The sequence below is a fragment of the Schistocerca nitens genome, chromosome 8, assembly GCF_023898315.1.
Source record: "Schistocerca nitens isolate TAMUIC-IGC-003100 chromosome 8, iqSchNite1.1, whole genome shotgun sequence".
NCBI lineage: Eukaryota > Metazoa > Arthropoda > Insecta > Orthoptera > Acrididae > Schistocerca > Schistocerca nitens.
The window spans coordinates 287,556,921-287,580,913 of NC_064621.1; the positions used below are offsets into that span (position 1 = coordinate 287,556,921).

Genomic DNA, 23,993 nt, shown 5'->3' on the forward strand with positions numbered 1-23,993 from the left:
CAGCAATCTGGACCACCACCTCTGAAGGTCTCGCTGTATGGTGGTATAATATGCAATGTTTGATTTTCATGAGCAATAAAAAGGACGAAAATAATGTTTATGTTGATCTCTATTCCAATTTTCTTTGAAGGTTCCGGAACTCTCGGAAACGAGCTGATGCAAAACTTTTTTTGATGTGTGTATATGGTAGTTTGGATTGGTTGAGGGTGCAAGCTCGCGATAAGCGAAACGCATTTTAGTTCTAACATTCTGCGTGGTGTCTGTTCTATACCGTGTCTCCCTACCACTTTCGCGCAACGACGCTCTGAGCGTGTTTTTTAGGGAATTGACTAGTTTGAACCTGGGACCTGTTGCTGGTAAGGAGACGCCAGACCACACATGATATGTAGAGTTCAGAAGAGTTCAGTGAGACTAGCGATGATATAACCAAATACTTAATGATTTCAGCGTCAGCTCCACTGCCTTCCCTGTAAAAGAATCTTAATACTAACTAAATTTAGTGGAAGGGGTTCAAGGCTTTCCTATTTTTAGTTAGCTGGTAAAATAACGTCGGAAAAGCAGTTAAGTTTACCATTGGAAATTTTATTCTACTCACAAAACATTGTTTATAAATTGTACTATTGATAAAAGGAAATGTTGTAATACAGGATGGTAAAAACCAACTGCGTTCAACAAAAATGTGAACGAATATTCCCTGAATGGGTTTCCAAGTTCTACAATGGATCGAAGGATGACCTATGCCATATCACATCTATAATCTAGGTTTAAATTAAGTTTCACAAAAGAGAAAACCATCAAAATGGTCTACAGTGACCCTCAATTATCTTTAATTACTTATCTAACTTGTCGTAAATTACAGTGGCTGATGTGGCTTCTCAATAACTATATAACAGTAAAATCATCGCGTTTCAGATTTTTACTTCAAGTGGCAAATGGGAACACCATGAGCTTTAATTGACGATCGACACTAGGATTACGCAAAAAGGGGGTGTAACAAATGATACTTCTTTAGTTCTGAGTGAAGCTTTATGCACTGTTATGCAGCATCGCGTGCGTTCATTACCCTGTCGGTGTTCGTCAGGGGGCGGCGGACAGCACAGCTCCGCTCACCTCGCCGTCTCGGAAGCAACTCTCCCCTAACTTCTCCTTACTACAATTTACCGAAGTTGGTTTAAAAAAACTATCTGGCTGTGTTTTCATCTGACCAATCAGGGTCTCAATGTTAACCTTAAGCTCCGCCTACAAAAATTCTGTCTATCCAGTGAGAAACGTTATACTTTTCGTGGTGGGACAATGTTTTTAAGGTTTGCAACGTAACAGAGACGCGAAAAAGTCTCACGCTAAAACTTGCAGCTGGTGTGGTCCTTTTAGTGTTATCGTAAGATCTATACTGTTCTTCTGGAGGGCTCTATCTTTTAACATGGGCTGGGGGGTGGTCCTGACGTAACAGATACGCGAAAAAGTCTCACCGCTAAAACTTGCGGCTGGGGGGGTGGCCCTTTTTGTGTTATCGTAAGATCTATACTGTTCTTCTGGAGGGCTCTAGCTTTTAACATGGGCTGGGGGGTGGTCCTAGCGGTTACTGGCGACGTGGGTGTCCGTCCCTTATCGTAGGGCGTTCCAGCTTAACACAGTTCTGCTCTCAGCTTCTGTTCTCGTTTCTCCCCTCGGAACTGCGTCTGTCTCACGGTGGGAAGGTATGACATGCATTTAGGCATTCTTGTGTTAGTCTGTGGTGTTCCATTTGCTCACTCGTTACTCGTATTACTTTGGTTAACTTAATGTCACGATTTATTCGGAGCTATGTGACATACTACCGGATTTGCTTATCATGTCAGGGTTTTCATGGAAGGTGTTGGATTTGCCTGACACCTTACATAGTACTGCAGCGAACTGTCTTCGTTGAGATTTTTATTTTTTGGGCATGTCTTATTTCCTCCTTTTATACAGGAGGGCGGGCTCACATAGAGGTCTTTTCGAAGGCTCTTAGCAGCCACTCACTTTCGTATCTTCAGTATTTGTGAGAGATGATGTCAGCTATTTGTGAGGGGGGGGGGGGGGGAGGCAGCAGTTTGTGCTGTCTCCCAATTGAGAACTGCTACATAGTGCTCTGAGCGCAGCTGTCAGCTGTAACTGAGGCTGATAGTGAGTGGCGCGGGATTTGGGGAAGATGGGGGGTGGGGAGAGGAACTGAAAGGCTGCAACCGAGCGCTGCTAGAGCGATGCACTCGCGCTGTCACACGCCAAGCAATTTGCTAGCAATACCAGCTGGGTTAGAGTGACGTCCTGCTTTAGTACTATAGCATCTACACATATGTCCAAATAAAGAAAATATTGAGCAGCACATCATTCAAGGCGCAATGTGAATCTCTCTACTTTTCGTATCGTTTGAAGGCCATGCAAAGTGCTTAATATGCCATCACACTACTATGAGCTAGAAAAACACTCATTCGAATTTAATTAAAACGTCTACTACTGACTGACAAATGTTAATGAATACTGCCTGAACAGAAGGCAGCCTTAGGGAGAAAGCGCAGTGGTTAGACACTGGACTCGCATTCGGGAGGACGACGGTTCAATCCCGCGTCCGGCCATCCTGATTTAGGTTTTCCGTGATTTCCCTAAATCGCTCCAGGCAAATGCCGGGATGGTTCCGTTCAAAGGGCACGGCCGACTTCCTTCCCCGTCCTTCCCTAATCCGATGAGACCGATGACCTCGCTGTCTGGTCTCCTTCCCCAAATAACCCAACCCAACCCCTTAGGGAGAAAAACAAAGGATAAATGAAGCAGAGGCAAAATCTTTTATGGTCGACGTCACTAATTATTAGAATTCATTTAGTCTCTTCACGCAAGAGGAGACTCATTAGGTGACGGATTTGGCGGAGAAGATAAGAATTAAATCTACGTAAAAATCAGCATCAAGTTCATGACTTCGAGCATGTCATGCAACTCAAAGTGAGACAGACTACTTTTCAGTAACTGAAACATTTCAACATTAGTTTTCAAAGAGATTCCAAAGTTTTGCACTACTGGAAATTTGTTTCGATTTATTCGTCGGACCGTTCTCGCCTTTGGCTGCTGATGTATCTCATTACTTCCAACTTGAGCTGATAGACGTACAGTGTAGCACCTGATTCAAGCGCAACTCGGCTGCGACTGGCTTTTCCAATCCAGGACTTTACAAGAATCTTATAAAACGTTACTCTAAGAGCAACGTTCTTGACGACACAGACAAGCTGCTAAAGTTATTTCAGTATTTGGTTCAACAGTGTGTACAAACCTTTTTTTGTGTTCTGAGGTCCTGCCAATGAACGGGTTTTAAATATTTTAATTTGTGTAACAGCAAGCTTTTGACCGTATCACGAACCATAGTTCGGGATTTATTACACATTCCCAAATCTAAATGTGTGTGAATTGTTAATTGCCTGTATGCAAAGCTTTTTGTTTGATAAAACATGGTGTTAACATTTAATATATTTACTTAGTTAACTAATAAATTTATTGATTTGGCAGATAATAAAAAGGTGGAAGAAAACACTATTGAAAACATTCTCCTTGCGATAGTATGCTGCAGTAGTCGCCTCTTAAAAGTAGTCACACTCTGATGCAAACAAGTATTCGTAAGTTTCCCACTTGTGTGGCCTTCAGCATGTAGCCTTCTCACCCACACGCCTTCTGGGAATAGCGCAGTAATAGAGAAGCCAGAGCCCTGCGCAGATTCGCCTGCTCTCCTGTACGCCAGATCTGATCTATGCAGTCCGATGTTGATTTCCTCGTCTCTACTTGTGATCAGCAGGAACATGATACCTTAACTGGTGCGGATGTCTGAATGACCAGTACATCAGGAGTAGCTATAGTTATCGAGTAGAGAGGGAAAAGATCCATGTACCAAATATATGACGATACGCAATCCACTTACATTAACGTGAACATCCGTCAGAAGCCTGAATAACCACCTTTCGCAGCGCGGACCGCTACGAAACGTCCAGGCTATCCTTGCACACTTGCCGTACCAACCAAAACCTCCGTTATGTCGCACTGTCTACATCCTTGTATCGCAGCCCACTAAATTCACCCGGGTTCAAGTTTCCGTCTGTAAAGCTTGTCCTACTGCGTTAAAACTTTAACATAAGATTATGCCTCTTAATGAGAAGATTATGAAAACATTTAAAATTTTTAATTTCGGTCACTCCTTGCATGAAATAGTGAAAATCAAATTTCTGCCTCCTTGTATAGCCCAGGTTTACCGAAGCAGCTGAAATCACCAGACCTCTGGTTCAGATTGTATACCAGTTACGTTTCTTTCAGAGTATGCTGATACAATAGTGCCATACTTAGTAACCATATACAACCACTCACTCGACGGAATATCGGCACCCAAACTTTGGAAAGTTGCACAAGTCATACCAGTATCCAAGAAAGGAAATAGGATCAATCTGCTGAATTACAGACCCGTATAGCTAATGTCGATTTGCAGTAGGATTTTGGAACATGTGATGTGTTCGAACATTACGAATTAACTCGAAAAAAAAAACGGTTTATTGACAAACAGCCAACATGGATTCTGAAAATATCGTACTACGGAACACAACTGCTTCCTTAATCTCACGGAGTAATGAGTACCATCGACAGGGGATATTAAATTGATTCCATGCTTTTAGATTTCCAGAAGGCTTTTGACACCGCTCCTCAAAAGCGACTTCTAATCAAGTTGTGTGCCTACGCACTATCCTCTCTGTAGCGCGACTGGATTCGTGATATCTTGTCAGAAACTGATTGAAAATCATCGTGCAAAACAGAAGTACACCACTGGCCATTAAAATTGCTACACCAAGAAGAAATGCAGATGATAAACGGGTATTCATTGGAGAAATATATTATACCAGAATTGACATGTGATCACATTTTCACGCAATTTGGGTGCATAGATCCTGAGAAATCAGTACCCAGAACAACCACCTCTGGCCGTACGAACGGCGTTGATACGCCTGGGCATTGAGTCAAACAGAGCTTGGATGGCGTGTACAGGTACAGCTGCCAATGCAGCTTCAACACAATACCGCAGTTCATCAAGGGTAGTGACTGGCGTATTGTGACAAGCCAGTTGCTAGGCCACCATTCACCAGACGTTTTCAGTTGGTGAGAGATCTGGAGAATGTGCTGGCCAGTGCAGCAATCGAACATTTTATGTATCCAGAAAGGCCCGTACAGGACCTGCAACATGCGGTCGTGCATTATCCTGCTGAAATTTAGGGTTTCGCAGGAATCGAATGAAGGGTACAGCCACGGGTCTTAACACATCTGAAATGTAACGTCCACTGTTCAAAGTGCCGTCAATGCGAACAAGGGGTGAGCGAGACGTGTAACCAATGGCACCCCATACCATCGCGCCACGTGATACGCCAGTATGGCGATTACGAATACGCGCTTCCAATGTGCGTTCACCGCGATGTCGTCAAACACGAATGAGACCATCATGATACTGTAAACAGAACGTGGATTAATCCGAAAAAATGACGTTTTACCATTCGTGCACCGAGGTTCGTCGTTGAGTACACCATCGCAGGCGCTCCTGTCTCTGATGCAGCGTCAAGGGTAACCGAAGCCATGGTCTCCGAGCTGATAGTCCATGCTGCTGCAAACGTCGTCGAACTGTTCGTGCAGATGGCTGTTGTCTTGCAAACGTCCCCATCTGTTGACTCGTGGATCGAGATGTGGCTGCACGATCCGTTACAGCCATGCGGATAAGAGGCCTGTCATCTCGACTGCTAGCGATACGAGGCCGTTGGGATCCAGCACGGCGTTCCGTATTACCCTCCTGAACCCACCAATTCCATATTCTGCTAACAGTAATTGGATGTCGACCAACGCGAGCAACAATGTCACGATACTATAAACCGCAACCGCAATCGCGATAGGCTACAATACGACCGTTATCAGAGCCAAAAGCGTGATGGTAAGCATTTCTCCTTCTTACACGAGACATCACAACAACGTTTCACCAGGCAACGCCGGTCAACTGCTCTTTGTGTATGAGAAATCGGTTGGAAACTTTCCTCATATCAGCACGTTGTAGGTGTCGCCACAGGCGCCACCCTTATGTGAATGCTCTGAAAAGCTAATCATTTGCATATCACAGCATCTTCTTCCTCTCGGTTAAATTTCGCGTCTGTAGCACGTCATCTTCGTGGTGTGGCAGTTTTAATGGCCAGTAGTGTAATATCTGGCGTTCTCCAAGGAAGTGTTATAGGCCCTCTTTTGTTCCTCATCCAAATAAACGATTTAGGGGACAGTCTGTGGAGCCCTTTAAGATTGTTTCCAGATGATGCTGTCATTTACCTTCTTTTAAAGTCATCACAGGATCAAAACAAATTGAAAAATAATTTAGTCAAGATATCCGTAAAATGCGAAAAATGGCATTGACTCTAAATAACGTAAAGTGTACTAAAAGGAATCCAATAAATTTCGATTACACGATAAATCTCACAAATCTTAAGATTGTATATTCAACTAAATGATTAGGGATTACATTTACGAAAAACTTAAACTGGAATAATCACACAGATAATGTAGTGTGGAAAGCAAACCAAAGACTGCTATTTATTAGCAGAACACGTAGAAAATGCAACAAGTCTACAAAGAGACCACCTACATTAGGCTTTTTACTGGAGTATTGCTGAGCGGTGTAGGATCCGCATCAAATATGACTGACGGTGGCCATCCAAAAGGTCAAAAGAAGGGCAGCTCGTTTTATATATCACAACATAGGGGAGAGAGTGCGACAGTTGTTGTTGTTGTTTTTGTTGTGGTCTTCAGTCCTCAGACTGGTTTGATGCAGCTCTCCATGCTACTCTATCATGTGCAAGCTTCTTCATCTCCCAGTACCTACTGCAACCTACATCCTTCTGAATCTGCTTAGTGTATTCATCTCTTGGTCTCCCTCTACGATTTTTACCCTCCACGCTGCCCTCCAATACTAAATTGGTGATCCCTTGATGCCTCAGAACATGTCCTACCAACCGATCCCTTCTTCTGGTTAAGTTCTGCCACAAACTTCTCCCCAATCCTATTCAATACTTCCTCATTAGTTATGTGATCTACCCATCTAATCTTCAGCATTCTTCTGTAGCACCACGTTTCAAAAGCTTCTATTCTCTTCTTGTCCAAACTATTTACCGTCCATGTTTCACTTCCATACATGGCTACACTCCATACAAATACTTTCAGAAATGACTTCCTGACGCTTAAATCTATACTCGATGTTAACAAATTTCTCTTCTTCAGAAACGCTTTCCTTGCCATTGCCAGTCTACATTTTATATCCTCTCTACTTCGACCATCATCAGTTATTTTGCTCCCCAAATAGCAAAACTCCTTTACTACTTTAAGTGTCTCATTTCCTAATCTAATACCCTCAACATCACCCGACTTAATTCGACTACATTCCATTATCCTCGTTTTGCTTTTGTTGATGTTCATCTTATATCCTCCCTTCAAGACACCATCCATTCCATTCAACTGCTCTTCCAAGTCGTTTGCTGTCTCTGACAGAATTACAATGTCATCAGCGAACCTAAAAGTTTTTATTTCTTCTCCATGGATTTTAATACCTACTCCGAATTTTCTTTTGTTTCCTTTACTGCTTGCTCAATATACAGATTGAATAACATCGGGGAGAGGCTAAAACCCTGTCTTACTCCTTTCCCAACCACTGCTTCCCTTTCATGTCCCTCGACTCTTATAACTGCCATCTGGTTTCTGTACAAATTGTAAATAGCCTTTCGCTCATTGTATTTTACCCCTGCCACCTTTAGAATTTGAAAGAGAGTATTCCAGTCAACATTGTCAAAAGCTTTCTCTAAGTCTACAAATGCTAGAAACGTAGTTTTGCCTTTCCTTAATCTTTCTTCTAAGATAAGTCGTAGGGTCAGTATTGCCTCACGTGTTCCAGTATTTCTACGGAATGCAAACTGATCTTCCCCGAGGTCGGCTTCTACTAGTTTTTCCATTCGTCTGTAAAGAATTCGTGTTAGTATTTTGCAGCTGTGGCTTATTAAACTGATTGTTCGGTAATTTTCACATCTGTCAACACCTGCTTTCTTTGGGACTGGAATTATTATATTCTTCTTGAAGTCTGAGGTATTTCGCCTGATTCATACATCTTGCTCACCAGATGGTAGAGTTTTGTCAGGACTGGCTCTCCCAAGGCCGTCACTAGTTCCAATGGAATGTTGTCTACTCCGGGGGCCTTGCTTCGACTCAGGTCTTTCAGTGCTCTGTCAAACTCTTCACGCAGTATCGTATCTCCCATTTCATCTTCATCTACATCCTCTTCCATTTCCATAATATTGTCCTCAAGTACATCGCCCTTGTATAGAACCTCTATATACTCCTTTCACCTTTCTGCTTTCCCTTCTTTGCTTAGAACTGGGATTCCATCTGAGCTCTTGATATTCATACAAGTGGTTCTCTTATCTCCAAAGGTCTCTTTAATTTTCCTGTAGGCAGTATCTATCTTACCCCTAGTGAGATAAGCCTCGACATCCTTACATTTGTCCTCTAGCCATCCCTGCTTAGCCATTTTGCACTTCCTGTCGATCTCATTTTTGAGACGTTTGTATTCCTTTTTGCCTGCTTCATTTACTGCATATTTATATTTTTTCCTTTCATCAATTAAATTCAATATTCCTTCTGTTACCCAGGGATTTCTACTAGCCCTCGTCTTTTTACCTACTTGATCCTCTGCTGCCTTCACTACTTCATCCCTCAAAGCTACCCATTCTTCTTCTACTGTATTTCTTTCCCCCATTCCTGTCAATTGTTCCCTTATGCTCTCCCTGAAACTCTGTACAACCTCTGGTTCTTTCAGTTTATCCAGGTCCCATCTCCTTAAATTCCCACCTTTTTGCAGTTTCTTCAGTTTTAATCTACAGCTCATAACCAATAGATTGTGGTCAGAGTCCACATCTGCCCCTGGAAATGTCTTACAATTTAAAACCTGGTTCCTAAATCTCTGTCTTACCATTACATAATATATCTGATACCTTTTAGTATCTCCAGGGTTCTTCCATGTATACAACCTTCTATCATGATTCTTAAACCAAGTGTTAGCTATGATTAAGCTGTGCTCTGTGCAAAATTCTACCAGGCAGCTTCCTCTTTCATTTCTTAGCCCCAATCCATATTCACCTACTACGTTTCCTTCTCTCCCTTTTCCTACACTCGAATTCCAGTCACCCATGACTATTAAATTTTCGACTCCCTTCACTATCTGAATAATTTATTTTATATCATCATACATTTCTTCAATTTCTTTGTCATCTGCAGAGCTAGTTGGCATATAAACTTGTACTACTGTAGTAGGCGTGGGCTTCGTATCTATCTTGGCCACAATAATGTGTTCACTATGCTGTTTGTAGTAGCATACCCGCATTCCTATTTTCCTATTCATTATTAAACCTACTCCTGCATTACCCCTATTTGATTTTGTGTTTATAACCCTGTAGTCACCTGACCAAAAGTCTTGTTCCTCCTGCCACCGAACTTCACTAATTCCCACTATATCTAACTTTAACCTATCCATTTCCCTTTTTAAATTTTCTAACCTACCTGCCCGATTAAGGGATCTGACATTCCACACTCCGATCCGTAGAACGCCAGTTTTCTTTCTTCTGATAACGACATCCTCTTGTGTAGTCCCCGCCCGGAGATCCGAATGGGGGACTACTTTACCTCCGGAATATTTTACCCAAGAGGACGCCATCATCATTTAACCATACAGTAAAGCTGCGTGCCCTCGGGAAAAATTACGGCCGTAGTTTCCCCTTGCTTTCAGCCGTTCGCAGTACCAGCACAGCAAGGCCGTTTTGGTTATTGTTACAAGGCCAGATCAGTCAATCATCCAGACTGTTGCCCTTGCAACTACTGAAAAGGCTGCTGCCCCTCTTCAGGAACCACACGTTTGTCTGGCCTCTCAACAGATACCCCTCCGTTGTGGTTGTACCTACGGTACGACTATCTGTATCGCTGAGGCACGCAAGCCTCCCCACCAACGGCAAGGTCCATGGTTCATGGGGGGGGGGGGGGGGGGGTGCGACAGTTGTGGTACACGAATTTCTCTGGTGGCAGTCATCAAAACAAAGCCGTTTCCCGTTGCGGCAGGATCTTCTCAAGAAATTTCAGTCAGCAACTTCCTCCTCAATTTGAAAATATTTTGTTGGCGCCCACCTACAATAGGGAGAAATGATTATAATTATGAAACCACAGAAATCAGAGCTCAAGCGGATAGATTTAATGTTCGTTTTTCCCGAGTGCTGTTCGAGAGTGGAACAGTAGAGAAATAGCTTGAAGGCAGTTTTATGAACCCTCTGCCAGGCACTTAACTGTGAATTGCAGAGTAATCATGTAAATAGGCATGTAGACAGAAGCCGCTAGATAGGCACCTGCAACTCGTTGCGTAGTCCATGCCCCAGGATAGTTGCTTACAAGTGGGACAGTACGATCTTCCCCTCATCGATTTCATTCGTATTTATAGAGTGTTTAGGGTACGGCTGGGATTTCAGTACTTGTAAACAGAAAGACACAATTCTCGACCGTTTCTGAGTAAATCGAGTTTGAAAATTATAGGCGTTCTAATGCTGTGCGCTTTGTAGGGCCGTTTGTGTTCACGCAGTCCGAGCGAGTAAGCGCTTAGTCCCGTAAGAGCTAGGTCTGTCGACCGAATCTCGCTGCAGGTATTACTTCTTTTTGTAACTTTCAAATGATAGAGCACAGCAGTCAGTCGTTCTTTTCTTGCAGGTTTTATTTGGCAAGTCTAGATTTGAGCTATTGCCTAGCCATTATCAATGCACCATTTCATTGTGTCAATGCATATTCTAGTACTTCAGTCCCCTGTTGTTCGGGCATCTGTCACAGTTCTTCCAAGACTACTGTATATACATACTGTATACATAAACAGCGACTGTATTATCATTATACAGTAGTCTTGAAAGAACTGTGACAGAAGCCAGAACAACAGGGAACTTACGTACTAGAATATGCAGTGACACTATGAAATGGTGCTTTGATAATGGCTAGGCAATAGCCGAAATCTACATTTGCCGAATAAAACCTGCAAGAAAAGGACGACTGACTGCAGTCCTCTATCATTTGATAGTCATACAACAGTTTTTGAGTGCACCCACGTTCTTAATGGAAGGTAACCTGATTTTTTTGTGAGTTGCCTGCACCAATACTGGTGATAGGCTTCATTATTGTGTGACGATAGAGAACCGTTTATGATTCTAAAGCAAGTTTATTTTGCACGAGACACATTGAATAATCTAAGGACACGCTAAAACTGGGCGTTCATTAGATCAGTATGTCGCGATAACTATTGTTCTCTATGTTTCTGCGATCAGTCATATCTTGATTCGTGCAGTGCTGCGTATGTTACACATTATACTTGTCACAAATGTAAATACAATAATATGAATAAAATGACTATAGTGATTTGATTGAAATTTCTAGTGCATCCTTTCTTCATTTCCAGTCTCCTTAAGATAAAAAAACTGTCTCTCTTTTTTCATGTTAAAGATTAGGAATACAGTAAGAAAATTATTAAGTGTTTGTACTTTGCACTATCACAATAAATCTGTTGCTGGAAATACATGGGAAGGACAAGAAAATGAGATTCGGTCCAGAGACCTTGTGCTTATGCAACAAGGCACTTATTTGCTCAGCAGCGGACTCCGTTAACTAGCGACGCTACAAAGCATACAGCATGAGTACGCCTACAATGTTCAATCCTGTTTTTTTCCATAAACGGTTGAGAGTTGTGTCTTCCTGTTTACATATGTGAAAGTCCTAGTCGTGTTCTACACACACTTTCAACACAAATCAAATCGATGAGAAGAAGCTCGTGCGGTTCCCTTGTTAGTAATATACAGGGAGTATCAAAAAGAATCATCCGATCTGGCACGTCTATATTTCTGAAACTAATAAACATATACAATGAATTTTGTTTTTTAGTGAACGGGAAACTCAAAAAGTTTTTTTCATACCTTTTTATAGGTGGTTAATATTCCCCTCTAGAGACGCACGGCATACGTCAATACGGTATTCAAAATATTCCCACACTGCATGGAGCATGTCGTGAGTTACAGCTTCCACAGCTGCTGTTATAAGATGTCTCACTTCATTCACTGTTGTTGGTAATGGAGGCACATATACAGAGTCGTTTATAAACCCGCACAAGAAATAATCACATGCATTTAGGTCCGGTGACGCTGGGGGCCAGTAATGTAAGGCTGAAACATTTGGTCCGGTGCGGCCAATCCATCGTTTCGTAATCCTTTGATTTAAAAATTCACGCACTTCCAGATACAAATGTGGCGGTGCCCCATCCTGTTGGTAAATGAAGTCGTTCGAATCAGTCTCAAGCTGTGGGATAAGAAAGTTCTCATCCAAATCGAGATATGTGCTTCATGTAACAGTCTTCTCGGCAAAGAAGAAGGGACCATACATCTTTTCCCGTGAAACTACTCAAAATTTTGGAAAGTCCAGTCCCTCTCATGTTGTACAACTTCGTGTGGTTGTTCGGTATCACGTATTCTCACATTATGACGGTTCACCTTTCCATTTAAATGGAATGTTGCATCGTCACTAAACACTAGGAGTGGAAGGAAACTGTCATACTGCACCTTGTAAAGAACGAAATTACGGAACTCCACACGTTGTTATTTGTCACCTTCACGAAGAGCTTGCAGTAGCTGAATTTTTTACGGTTTCATGTGTAAACGTCGACGCAACACACGCCAGACGGGCATCGGGAACATGTTGACCTGTCGAGTTGCACGCCGAACGGATTCCTGCGGACTCCTTGTGAAACTACGGCGATGCGTTCGACGTCTGCGTCAGACACTCGGGGAGGACCCGGCGAATTATCTTTATGCAAACAAAGTGTCTCTCGGAACTGTTCATGCCATCGTCAAATGCTTTATACTCTATGAAGATCCACACCATACCTAGTACGAAAGCCACGCTGAACTGTTATTACTGACCCGCACTGCGCAAGACGTAGTACACAAAACTCTTTCTGTTGTCCCGATACCATTTTTACTAGAACTGAAATGGGCGCGCACTGCTGCTACCTAGCAGGAAACTTGTAAAACTCAAGCGTTTGCTGTTTCCAACAGTACGATGTTCACACAAATATCTCAAATAACATAACAGTTATGATTTTTAAATCGGATGATTCTTTTTTATACATCCTGTACATAGCATTTAAAAATGTTTCCTTGGTAATTTGTACGTAGAAGAATTACGAAATACAAAATGTAACTCACAAAAAACCGCGAGTGCGACACACATTTCCTTTTCTGCTGTTTTTTTTTTTCTAAACGATAATATTATTCTACAGATCGTTAATCCTACAAAGTCCTTTTATTTATTCTTAGTGACATTTTACGTCGTTAAGTCATTATCAGACAGCATAAACGGAGGTAATTTTTTAAAAAAATTACGAGTAAACAAGTTTCATCATGACAGATCTTTGTGAAAAATACACAACTGTGTCACGATAGAATTTGTTTGTTTATAATTCATGTAAGCGATATCCAACTCTACACCATGCTTGCTAACTTTTAATTTTTAAAAAACATTACTCTTGTTTCTGGTATTCATTTTACACTACTGGCCATTAAAATTGCTACACCAAGAAGGAATGCACATAATAAACGGGTATTCATTGGACAAATATATTATACTGGAAGTGACATGTGAGTACATTTTCACGCAATTTGAGTGCATAGATCCTGAGAAATCAGTACCCAGAACAACCACCTCTGGCCGTAATAACGGCCTTGATACGCCTGGGCATTGAGTCAAACAGAGCTTGGATGGCGTGTACAGGTACAGCTGTCCATGCAGCTCTTCAACATGATACCACAGTTCGAGTAGTGACTGGCGTATTGTGACGAGCCAGTTGCTCGGCCACCATTGACCAGACGTTTTCAATTGGTGAGAGATCTGGAGAATGTGCTGGCCAGCGCAGCAGTTGAACATTTTCTGTATCCAGAAAGGCCCGTACAGGACTTGCAACATGCGGTCTTGCATTATCCTGCTGAAATGTAGGGGTTCGTAGGGAGCAAATGAAGAGTAGAGCCACGGGTCGTAACACATCTTAAATGTAACGTCCACTGTTCAAAGTGCCGTCAACGCGAACAAGGGGTGAGCGAGACGTGTAACCAATGGCACCCCATACCATCACGCCGGGTGATACGCCAGTATGGTGATAACGAATACACGCTTCCAATGTGCGTTCACCGCGATGTCGCCAAACACGGATGCGACCATCGTGATGCTGTGAACAGAACCTGGATTCATCTGAAACAATGATGTTTTGCCATTCGTGCACCCAGGTTCGTCGTTGAGTACATCATCGCAGGCTCTCCTGTCTGTGATGCAGCGTCAAGGGTAACTGCAGTCATGGTCTCCGAGCATGGTCTCCATGCTGCTGCAAACGTCGTCAGACTGTTCGTGCAGATGGTTGTTGTCTTGCAAACGTCCCCATCTGTTGACTCAGGGATCGAGACGTGGCTGCACGATCCGTTACAGCCATGCGGATAAGATGCCTGTCATCTCGACTGCTAGTGATACGAGGCCGTTGGGATCCAGCACGGCGTTCCGTATTACCCTCCTGAACCCACCAATTCCATATTCTGCTAACAGTCATTGGATCTCGACCAACGCGAGAAGCAATGTCGCGATACGATAAACCGCGATCGCGGTAGGCTACAATCCGACCTTTATCGAAGTCGGAAACGTGATGGTACGCATTTCTCCTCCTTACACGGGGCATCACAACAACGTTTCACCAGGCAAAGCCGGTCAACTGCAGTTTGTGTATGAGAAATCGATTGGAACCTTTCCACATGTGAGCACGTTGTAGGTGTCGTCACCGGCGCCGACCTTTTGTGAATGCTCTGAAAAGCTAATCATTTGCATATCACAGCATCTTCTTCCTGTCGGTTAAATTTCGCGTCTGTAGCACGTTATCTTCGTGGTGCAGCAATTTTACTGGCCAGTAGTGTAGTTGTTGTATAGCGGATTATCGATGTAAACTGTCAAGAACAATAAAGAATTAGACAGAAGACCAGCTAACAGCGCGAATTTACTGCGCTGCGCTAGTGACGGCCTGATTATTTATTGCAGTCACCGCGTGTGCTTTCAGGATGGATGGGGGCGGCGGTAGCGGGCAGGAGGGTCTGGTGCTGGACTCCCAGGCCGGCATGCTGTACGGCGAGTACCTGCAGCTGGACAAGGTCCTTAACGCCCAGCGGCCTCTCAGCGAGCAGAATGGCGTCGTCGTGCACGACGAACACCTCTTCATCGTCACCCACCAAGGTAGGGCTGTGCTGCTGTCTCACGGGCGCAACTCTGCCGCATGGGTGCATTGGGAGCGGCAATATAATGCGCGAATGTGTGTTAGTGTTTGTATGTGTGTGTGCGTGTGTGTGTATGTGTGCGTGCGTAGTTAAGCTTCAGTATCTGATCAATTACGTCAGCGAGCTTTGGAGGAGATTGGACAATCTTGCGTTTCTGTCCTGGGCCAGATACTAGTTGTTGTTCCCTTGACACGACCTATTATGGCTTGTCAAAAGTGTGTGCCTTTATGGTTCGGAAGCGGACTTCCCCCCACACAGATTATGCTTTTTCAGGCCGGTATTAGACTATCAAATTTCTTTGACAAAGATAAATTGTCAACTATTGGCTCTGAGCACTATGCGACTTAACTTCTGACGTCACCAGTCGCCTAGAACTTCGAACTAATTAAACATAACTAACCTAAGGACATCACACACATCCATGCCTGAGGCAGGATTCGAACCTGCGACCGTATCGGTCACTCGGTTCCAGACTGTAGCGGCTAGAACCGCACGGCCACTCCGGCCGGCTTTGTCAACTATATTTGACGTTGTGTAATAAGGAACATTTGTCAAATGTTGCCTTTCGCCAAATTTATTTGATCAAATCTAGCGCCTCGCCTTATGTTAGATCAACGAAACAAATCTTCTTCTGTTTACTGCAAGCGGCTTGCATGTACCGGGTGATCAAAAAGTCAGTCTAAATTTCAAAACTTAATAAACCAAGGAATAACGTAGATAGAGAGGTAAAAATTGACACACATGCTTGGAATGACATGGGGTTTTATTAGAACAAAAAAAACACTCCATATTGCTAGACGCATGAAAGATCTCTTGCGGGCGTCGTTTGGTGATGATCGTGTGCTCAGCAGCCACTTTCGCCATGCTTGGCCTCCCAGGTCCCCAGACCTCAGTTCGTGCGATTATTGGCTTTGGGGTTACCTGAAGTCGCAAGTGTATCGTGATCGACTTACATCTCTACGGATGCTGAAAGACAACATCCGACGCCAATGTCGCACCATAACACCAGACCTGCTTTACAGTGCTGTTCACAACATTATTCCTCGACTACAGCTGTTGTTGAGGAATTATAGTGGACATATTGAGCATTTCCTGGAAAGAACATCATCTTTGCTTTGTCTTACTTTGTTATGCTAATTATTGCTATTCTGATCAGATGAAGCACCATCTGTATGACATTTTTTTGAACGTTTGTATTTTTTTGGTTCTAATAAAACCCCTTGTCATTCCAAGCATGTGTGTCAATTTGTATCTCTCTATCTACATTATTCCGTGATTTATTTAGTTTTCAAATTTATACTGACTTTTTGATCACCCGGTATTTTGTAATATGGGATGAAACAAAATGTTTTTCCTTCTTTTACACAGTAAGACGGGAGTCCATCCTCATCTTCAAAGCGAATTACAGTAGTATGCACTGACAAATTTTGTATGAGAAGTCAAAACCAGGAAAAATGGAAAGCAAAGTTCATTGTTACCACTAATGTTTATTTGTTCATTGAGGATGGAATTAAGGAACTGTTGTTTGTCAGGGACAGAAAATTAGTACAGTGCTATTCATTGATGATCCAGCAGTGGTATCTGCAACTGAATATTGCGGCAAATGTAATGGAATATGTGCTACCTGTAGGTTAAGATAGGCGAATAAGGAAGAAAGTGTCACAAGCAGACAGGGTACAGTACTACCTGTTGTAGCCAAGAAAGATAAATGTGATGGGTACAGCCAAGGCATAGAAGTAAGGACGAGGTCAAAAGGTCTTTTATCAATATAAATAGCAATTAACATCCAAGAAAGTAAAAATTGGGCCTAGATTTGAGCGTATTAAAATGAGTCTGAAATCCGTAAATAAATCGCGAAACGAATTACAATCGGCGTAAAGAATCACGAAGAACTTAGCAGGTATGTGGATGTACTAATAATTAGTTCCCTTTGAACTTGGAACACAGGTCGCTAGTCATTTCTCATGTTAGAGGCTTTTCGATGATACATTTACAACTCGGTTAATGTGAACTGTATACTTTAAATTGTACTTAGACTTTATTATTATACTAGTTGACAAGCCCAGCACAGCCTAGGTATTTCATATTGCCAGTCTTCTATTACGAATGAGGACAAAAAAAGAACTGTTTGTTGTGTAATATTGAAAAAATTTCATTTCCGTGTATTGATAAAAAGAGCTCTGACATGATGAAATAGTTATACAAAGAAATATGCGTAATGTACAGATGTGTAACATTTAATGGTGACAAAGTCACGCAGGAATAATGCAACCATACTGCAAATCACTAGGAGTGCTGCACAATTGCTGTATTGAAATTTAGTGACCGGTATAGCAATTGTGCAGCACCAATTTGCATGAAAACTGGAACTGGCCATTTGGATGCACTTCATTAACTTTTCTTATGTTTCGACCACACTATTTTTATTTCCAAAAACACCTTAAGCGTTTTGACATTACGTCATTTTCAAAGGGTACAAAATTCAATGTTGTTGTCATTGTTGTGGTCTTCACTCCTGAGACTGGTTTGATGCAGCTCTCCATGCTACTCTATCCTGTGCAAGCTTCTTCATCTCCCAGTACTTACTGCAACCTACATCCTTCTGAATCTGCTTCGTGTATTCATCTCTTGGTCTCCCCCTATGATTTTTACCCTCCACGCTTCCCTCCAGTGCTAAATTTGTGATCCCTTGATGCACAGAATATGTCCTACCAACCTGTCCCTTCTTCTTGTCGAGTTTTGCCACGAACTCCTCTTCTCCCCAATTCTATTCAATACCTCCTCATTAGTTATGTGATCTACCCATCTAATCTTCAGCATTCTTCTGTAGCACCACATTTCGAAAGTTTCTATTCTCTTCTTGTCCAAACTATTTATCGTCCATGTTTCACTTCCATACATTGCTACACTCCATACAAATACTATCAGAAACGACTTCCTGACACTTAAATCTATACTCGATTTTAACAAATTCCTCTTCTTCAGAAACGCTTTCCTTGCCATTGCCAGTCTCCATTTTATATCCTCTCTACTTCGACCATCATCGGTTATTTTGCTCCCCAAATAGCAAAACTCCTTTACTACTTTAAGTGTCTCATTTCCTAATCTAATTCCCTCAGCATCACCCGACTTAATTCGACTACATTCCATTATCCTCGTTTTGCTTTTGTTGATGTTCATCTTATATCCTCCTTTCAAGACACTGTCCATTCCGTTCAACTGCTTTTCCAAGTTCTTTGCTGTCTCTGACAGAACTACAATGTCATCGGCGAACCTCAAAGTTTTTATTTCTTCTCCATCTATTTTAGTACCTACTCCGAATTTTTCTTCTGTTTTCTTTACTCTTTGCTACAACCCTGTCTCACTCCTTTCCCAACCACTGCTTCCCTTTCATGCCCCTCGACTCTTATAACTGCCATCTGGTTTCTGTACTAATTGTAAATAGCCTTTCGCTCCCTGTATTTTACCCCTGCCACCTTTAGAATTTGAAAGAGAGTTTTCCAGTCAACATTGTCAAAAGCTTTCTCTAAGTCTACAAATGCTAGAAACGCAGGTTTGCCTTTTCTTAATCTTTCTTCTAAGATAAGTCGTAAGGTCAGTATTGCTTCACGTGTTCCAGTATTTCTACGGAATCCAAACTGATCTTCCCCGAGATAGGCTTCTACCAGTTTTTCCATTCGTCTGTAAAGAATTCGTGTTCGTATTTTGCAGCTGTGACTTGTTAAACTTATAGTTCGGTAATTTTCACATCTGTCAACACCTGCTTGCTTTGAGATTGGAATTATTATATTCTTCTTGAAGTCTGAGGGTATTTCGCCTGTCTCATACATCTTGCTCACCAGGTGATAGAGTTTTGGCAGGACTGGCTGTCCCAAGGCCTTCAGTAGTTCTAATGGAATGTTGTCCACTCCTGGGGCCTTGTTTCGGCTCAGGTCTTTCAGTGCTCTGTCAAACTTTCATTTTCATCTACATCCTCCTCCATTTCCATAATATTGTCCTCAAGTACATCGCCCTTGTACAGACCCTCTATATACTCCTTCCACCTTACTGCTTTCCCTTCTTTGCTTAGAATTGGATTTCCATCTGAGCTCTTGACATTCTTACAAGTGGTTCTCTTATCTCCAAAGGTCTCTTTAATTTTCCTGTAGGCAATATCTACCTTACCCCTAGTGAGATAAGCCTCGACGTCCTTACATTTGTCCTCTAGCCATCCCTGCTTAGCCATTTTGCACTTCCTGTCGATCTCATTTTTGAGACGTTTGTATTCCTTTTTGCCTGCTTCATTTACTGCATTTTTATATTTTCTCCTTTCATCAATTAAATTCAATATTTCTTCTGTTACCCAAGGATTACGACTAGCCCTCGTCCTTTTACCTACTTGATCCTCTGCTGCCTTCACTACTTCATCCCTCAGAGCTCCCCGTTCTTCTTCTACTGTATTTCTTTCCCCCATTCCTGTCAATTGTTCCTTTATGCTCTCCCTGAAACTCTGTACAACCTCTGGTTTAGTCAGTTTATCTAGGTCCCATCTCCTTAAATTCCCACCTATTTGTAGTTTCTTAAGTTTTATTCTACAGTTCATAACCAATAGATTGTGGTCAGAGTCCACATCTGCCGCTGGAATGTCTTACAATTTAAAACCTGGTTCCTAAATCCCTGTCTTACCATTATATAATCTATCTGATACCTTTTAGTATCTCCAGGATTCTTCCATGTATACAACCTTCTTTTATGATTCTTGAACCAAGTGTTAGCTATGATTAAGTTATGCTATGTGCAAAATTCTAACAGACGGCTTCCTCTTTCATTTCTTACCCCCAATCCATATTCACCTACTATTTTTCCTTCTCTCCCTTTTCCTACACTCGAATTCCAGTCACCCATGACTATTAAATTTTCGTCTTCCTTCACTATCTGAAGAAATTCTTTTATATCATCATACATTTCATCAATTTCTTCATCATCTGCAGAGCTAGTTGGCATATAAACTTGTACTACTGTAGTAGGCGTGGGCTTCATGTCGATCTTGGCCCCAATAATGTGTTCACTATGCTGTTTGTAGTAGCGTACCCGCACTACTATTTTTTTATTCATTATTAAACCTACTCCTGCATTACCCCTATTTGATTTTGTATTTATAATCCTGTATTCACCTGACCAAAAGTCTTGTTCCTCCTGCCACCAAACTTCACTAATTCCCACTATATCTAACTTTAACCTATCCATTCCCCTTTTTAAATTTTCTAATCTACCTGCCCGATTAAGGGATCTGACATTCCACGCTCCGATCCATAGAACGCCAGTTTTCTTTCTGCTCATAACGACGTCCTCTTGAGTAGTCCGCGCCCGGAGATCCAGATGGGGGACTATTTTACCTCCGGAATATTTTACCCAAGAGGACGCCATCACCATTTAATCATACAGTAAAGCTGCATGCCCTCGGGAAAAATTACGGCTGTAGTTTCCCCTTGCTTTCAGCCGTTCGCAGTACCAGCACAGCAAGGCCGTTTTGGTTAGTGTTACAAGGCCAGATCAGTCAATCATCCAGACTGTTGCCCCTGCAACTACTGAAAAGGCTGCTGCCCCTCTTCAGGAACCACACGTTTGTCTGGCCTCTCAACAGATACCCCTCTGTTGTGGTTGCACCTATGGTACGGCTATCTGTATCGCTGAGGCATGCAAGCCTCCCCACCAACGGCAAGGTCCATGGTTCGTGGGGTGGCAAAATACAATAAAAATCTGATATAAAAAGATACGAAAATATGTTACATTTCACCATTGGTATGAGACATAGTACTACTACTGCAGTATGGCTTTCTAGCTTACCAGTGTTATGTCAATCATCTAAAATTATTTATTAGATACATTCTATCACGTCAACATTCTCAGTCACGAGATGAGTGCAAACTGCTACTAAGGGAAAATTTTGGAAAACAAGAGGACTAAATTGCTAGGTGGTGTTGAAATACATAGTACATGCTGCATTTTGTTTTGTTAACGACCACTATTTTAATCGTTACATCGTGTGAAATAGTTTCATCAGTAAACATGGAAATCACTTTACAATGATTTACAAAAAGGTGTTTCTTTACAGAACAATGTTTAACAAATCTTTCGAGTGGTAGAAATTAATACATTGGATGATTGCGTTGATTGGCACTGGGGCAAGCTGTCTGTTAACCATCAATTTACAGCATATAAAACACTAGCATCAGCAAAAGTTCATAAACATCACTTTTATAAGAATGTACAAAGTCTAGAAATACCAGCTGAGGCATGTAGCATACACTTATGAGTAACCGCTGACGTTGCTATTTCCACCAATCGGAACAAATGCTCCAGGTACAGAGCCCGTATAGTTCTGCTGCCATCCTGGGGCCTCAGTAGAGGCGACTCATTACAGCTGACCTAATGATTTGCATGTAAATTTTCTGTCACCAACCAGGCCATCATTTACAACAAGACATTCTTGACTTGTAGTTTTCTAAGCGATTTGGTCATCACAGAACAGCCTGTTTCATGCAATTTGCTCACATGTCGGGAAAAACACTATCATTTCTAGGTTTCTCAATGAGCTATAATTCAAGTTGTGGCTACTTTATAATTAGAGGCTATAAAGTACGAAATAACACAGGACTTACAGTGATACATATTTTTAAACACACAATCGTTACAATAATAATAAAAGCAGTCATGATTCCACAAGCATAGATACAGTCGATTTCTATTCGTTTTATGAGCGAAACTGGTGTATTTTGAGAGCATTCTGCGTTTTCAAATTACAAACTGTCATGCACAAGGGCATTACATTCATTTCAGACATTTGATATCACTCCTCATCACTTTTTTTGTAACATCCAGAGTAGGTGAAAAAATACAAACTATATGCATCCAGACTTTACCCAGTCCTTGTAATAGAACTTCCTAACATTGCCCTATAATATTTTACTGTGTTTCATTCTTGAAATATATCCAAAAAAGCCTGTACAGGTGCAAGAACATAACCCACAAGCTGTCAATCACAAGAGAGGGCTCTTGTGTTTTTCTTTCATAAGCAGTGAGATACATCATGTTTCACCTGTAATACATCCAAGCAGTGTATGACTACAGCTTTGTACACCACCATACATTTTGTTTTTCTACCATGATTTCGAGGTCTGTGTCAGGTTAGAAACTGACATTAACATATTTTGATCCATTCGTTCTCACAGAAAGCTGGAAATCACATGGTGTAAACTATGTTGCTCCCAAAACACACACAATGGTAGAAATAAAACACAGAAGCATTGTTTCTTATTGACAAAAATGTAGAATACATCACAATATATGGAAACTGGAAGGGTTTGCGGCATTGTGGAGCATTTCCAAACAGCTGTCTGAAGATGATGACCTGTGCAGTTAATCTCAACTACCACATTGATGGGGCAGCAGATGTCTTGGTGTTCCATTTCAAAGAGACCAAGACAATTGTTTCCTCATTTTGCAGCATGTTGCGAATGGATCCCATGACCCATGGTAGGCCTGAGTTAGTGTTCGAATGTGGATCCACCTCTCATTATATCTGGAATGGTGCCTAGAGATGGATCCACAATGCCTTACATCTGGGACATGGTTCAAAAGTGGATCCACTAAACATTTTATCCAGAATGGTTTCTAGAGTAAGACCTGCAATGCATTACATCTGGGATAAGGTTTGGAGGTGGATCCACCAGTGAGAGGACAGGGTCATGTTTGAGAGAGCCATCCATGACACTCGTGTAGATATAGACATACAGAAAGTAGAGCAAATGCACTGCATCTGTAGAATATATGGTTGTGAGTGACTGGATGCATTCGAGTACAGTGTTATACTATACCGTCTAACGTTCTAATCTATCTTGACCAGAATAATACTCACAAAGGACCATCTCCCTCTATCCAACAGACATTTAGCACACAAAAAAAATGAATTGAGATGATCATGAGCCGTCATCATGGATCTTTAAGAGTATAAAAGGAGGTATGATAGGTGCAGCAGGGTGTCTCCAAATGTTGTTATTACTGGAGAATTTAGACAATATTGTCACGAAATACTGGCAATATAACTTGCATTGGAGATGTTATGCTCTTTAGCAGGAGGAATTTAAATGTGCTTACATCGCCTAAAGAATTGTTTGCAGAGCTGTAGAACTGTCGAAAATAATAAGTGGTTGAAATCGAGACTTCACAATTGGATATATGCATGCATAGTTTCTATATGTATGTGTGTGGAGTTGTCAGTGGCGGATGGTTGCAGTCCAAATGCATAACTTGCTAACTGTTCGTCTATAAATTATGCTGCCAAAGAGGCACACTCTATAGGTAGGAAGAAGGGAAATTCTTATGGTCCAGGATGCTAAGAGCAGTTGGCACACACCAATTAATGAATAAATTGTTACTATGATAAAAAATCACGAACTCTATAGTTATGTCTTGATAGAGCACAAACAAAAGTAGCAAAACTTATCTGGTAGGCAATAAGAGCATATACTTATGGGAAAAATATCAGAGCAGCATCAGAAATCAAGCCTGTACACGTGTCAACTCCCT

At 41.8% G+C, this 23,993-nt stretch overlaps 1 protein-coding gene across 1 annotated transcript in view; it reads left to right on the forward strand.

Annotated features, from left to right (window-relative positions):
• LOC126198552 (tryptophan 2,3-dioxygenase) overlaps positions 1 to 23,993 on the forward strand; it is a 448,771-nt gene that overhangs the window by 177,599 nt on the left and 247,179 nt on the right. Inside the window, exon 2 of the mRNA XM_049934975.1 lies at positions 15,212 to 15,384. Within this exon, the coding sequence (XP_049790932.1) occupies positions 15,212 to 15,384 (173 nt within the window). The remainder of the gene's footprint in view (positions 1 to 15,211; positions 15,385 to 23,993) is intronic.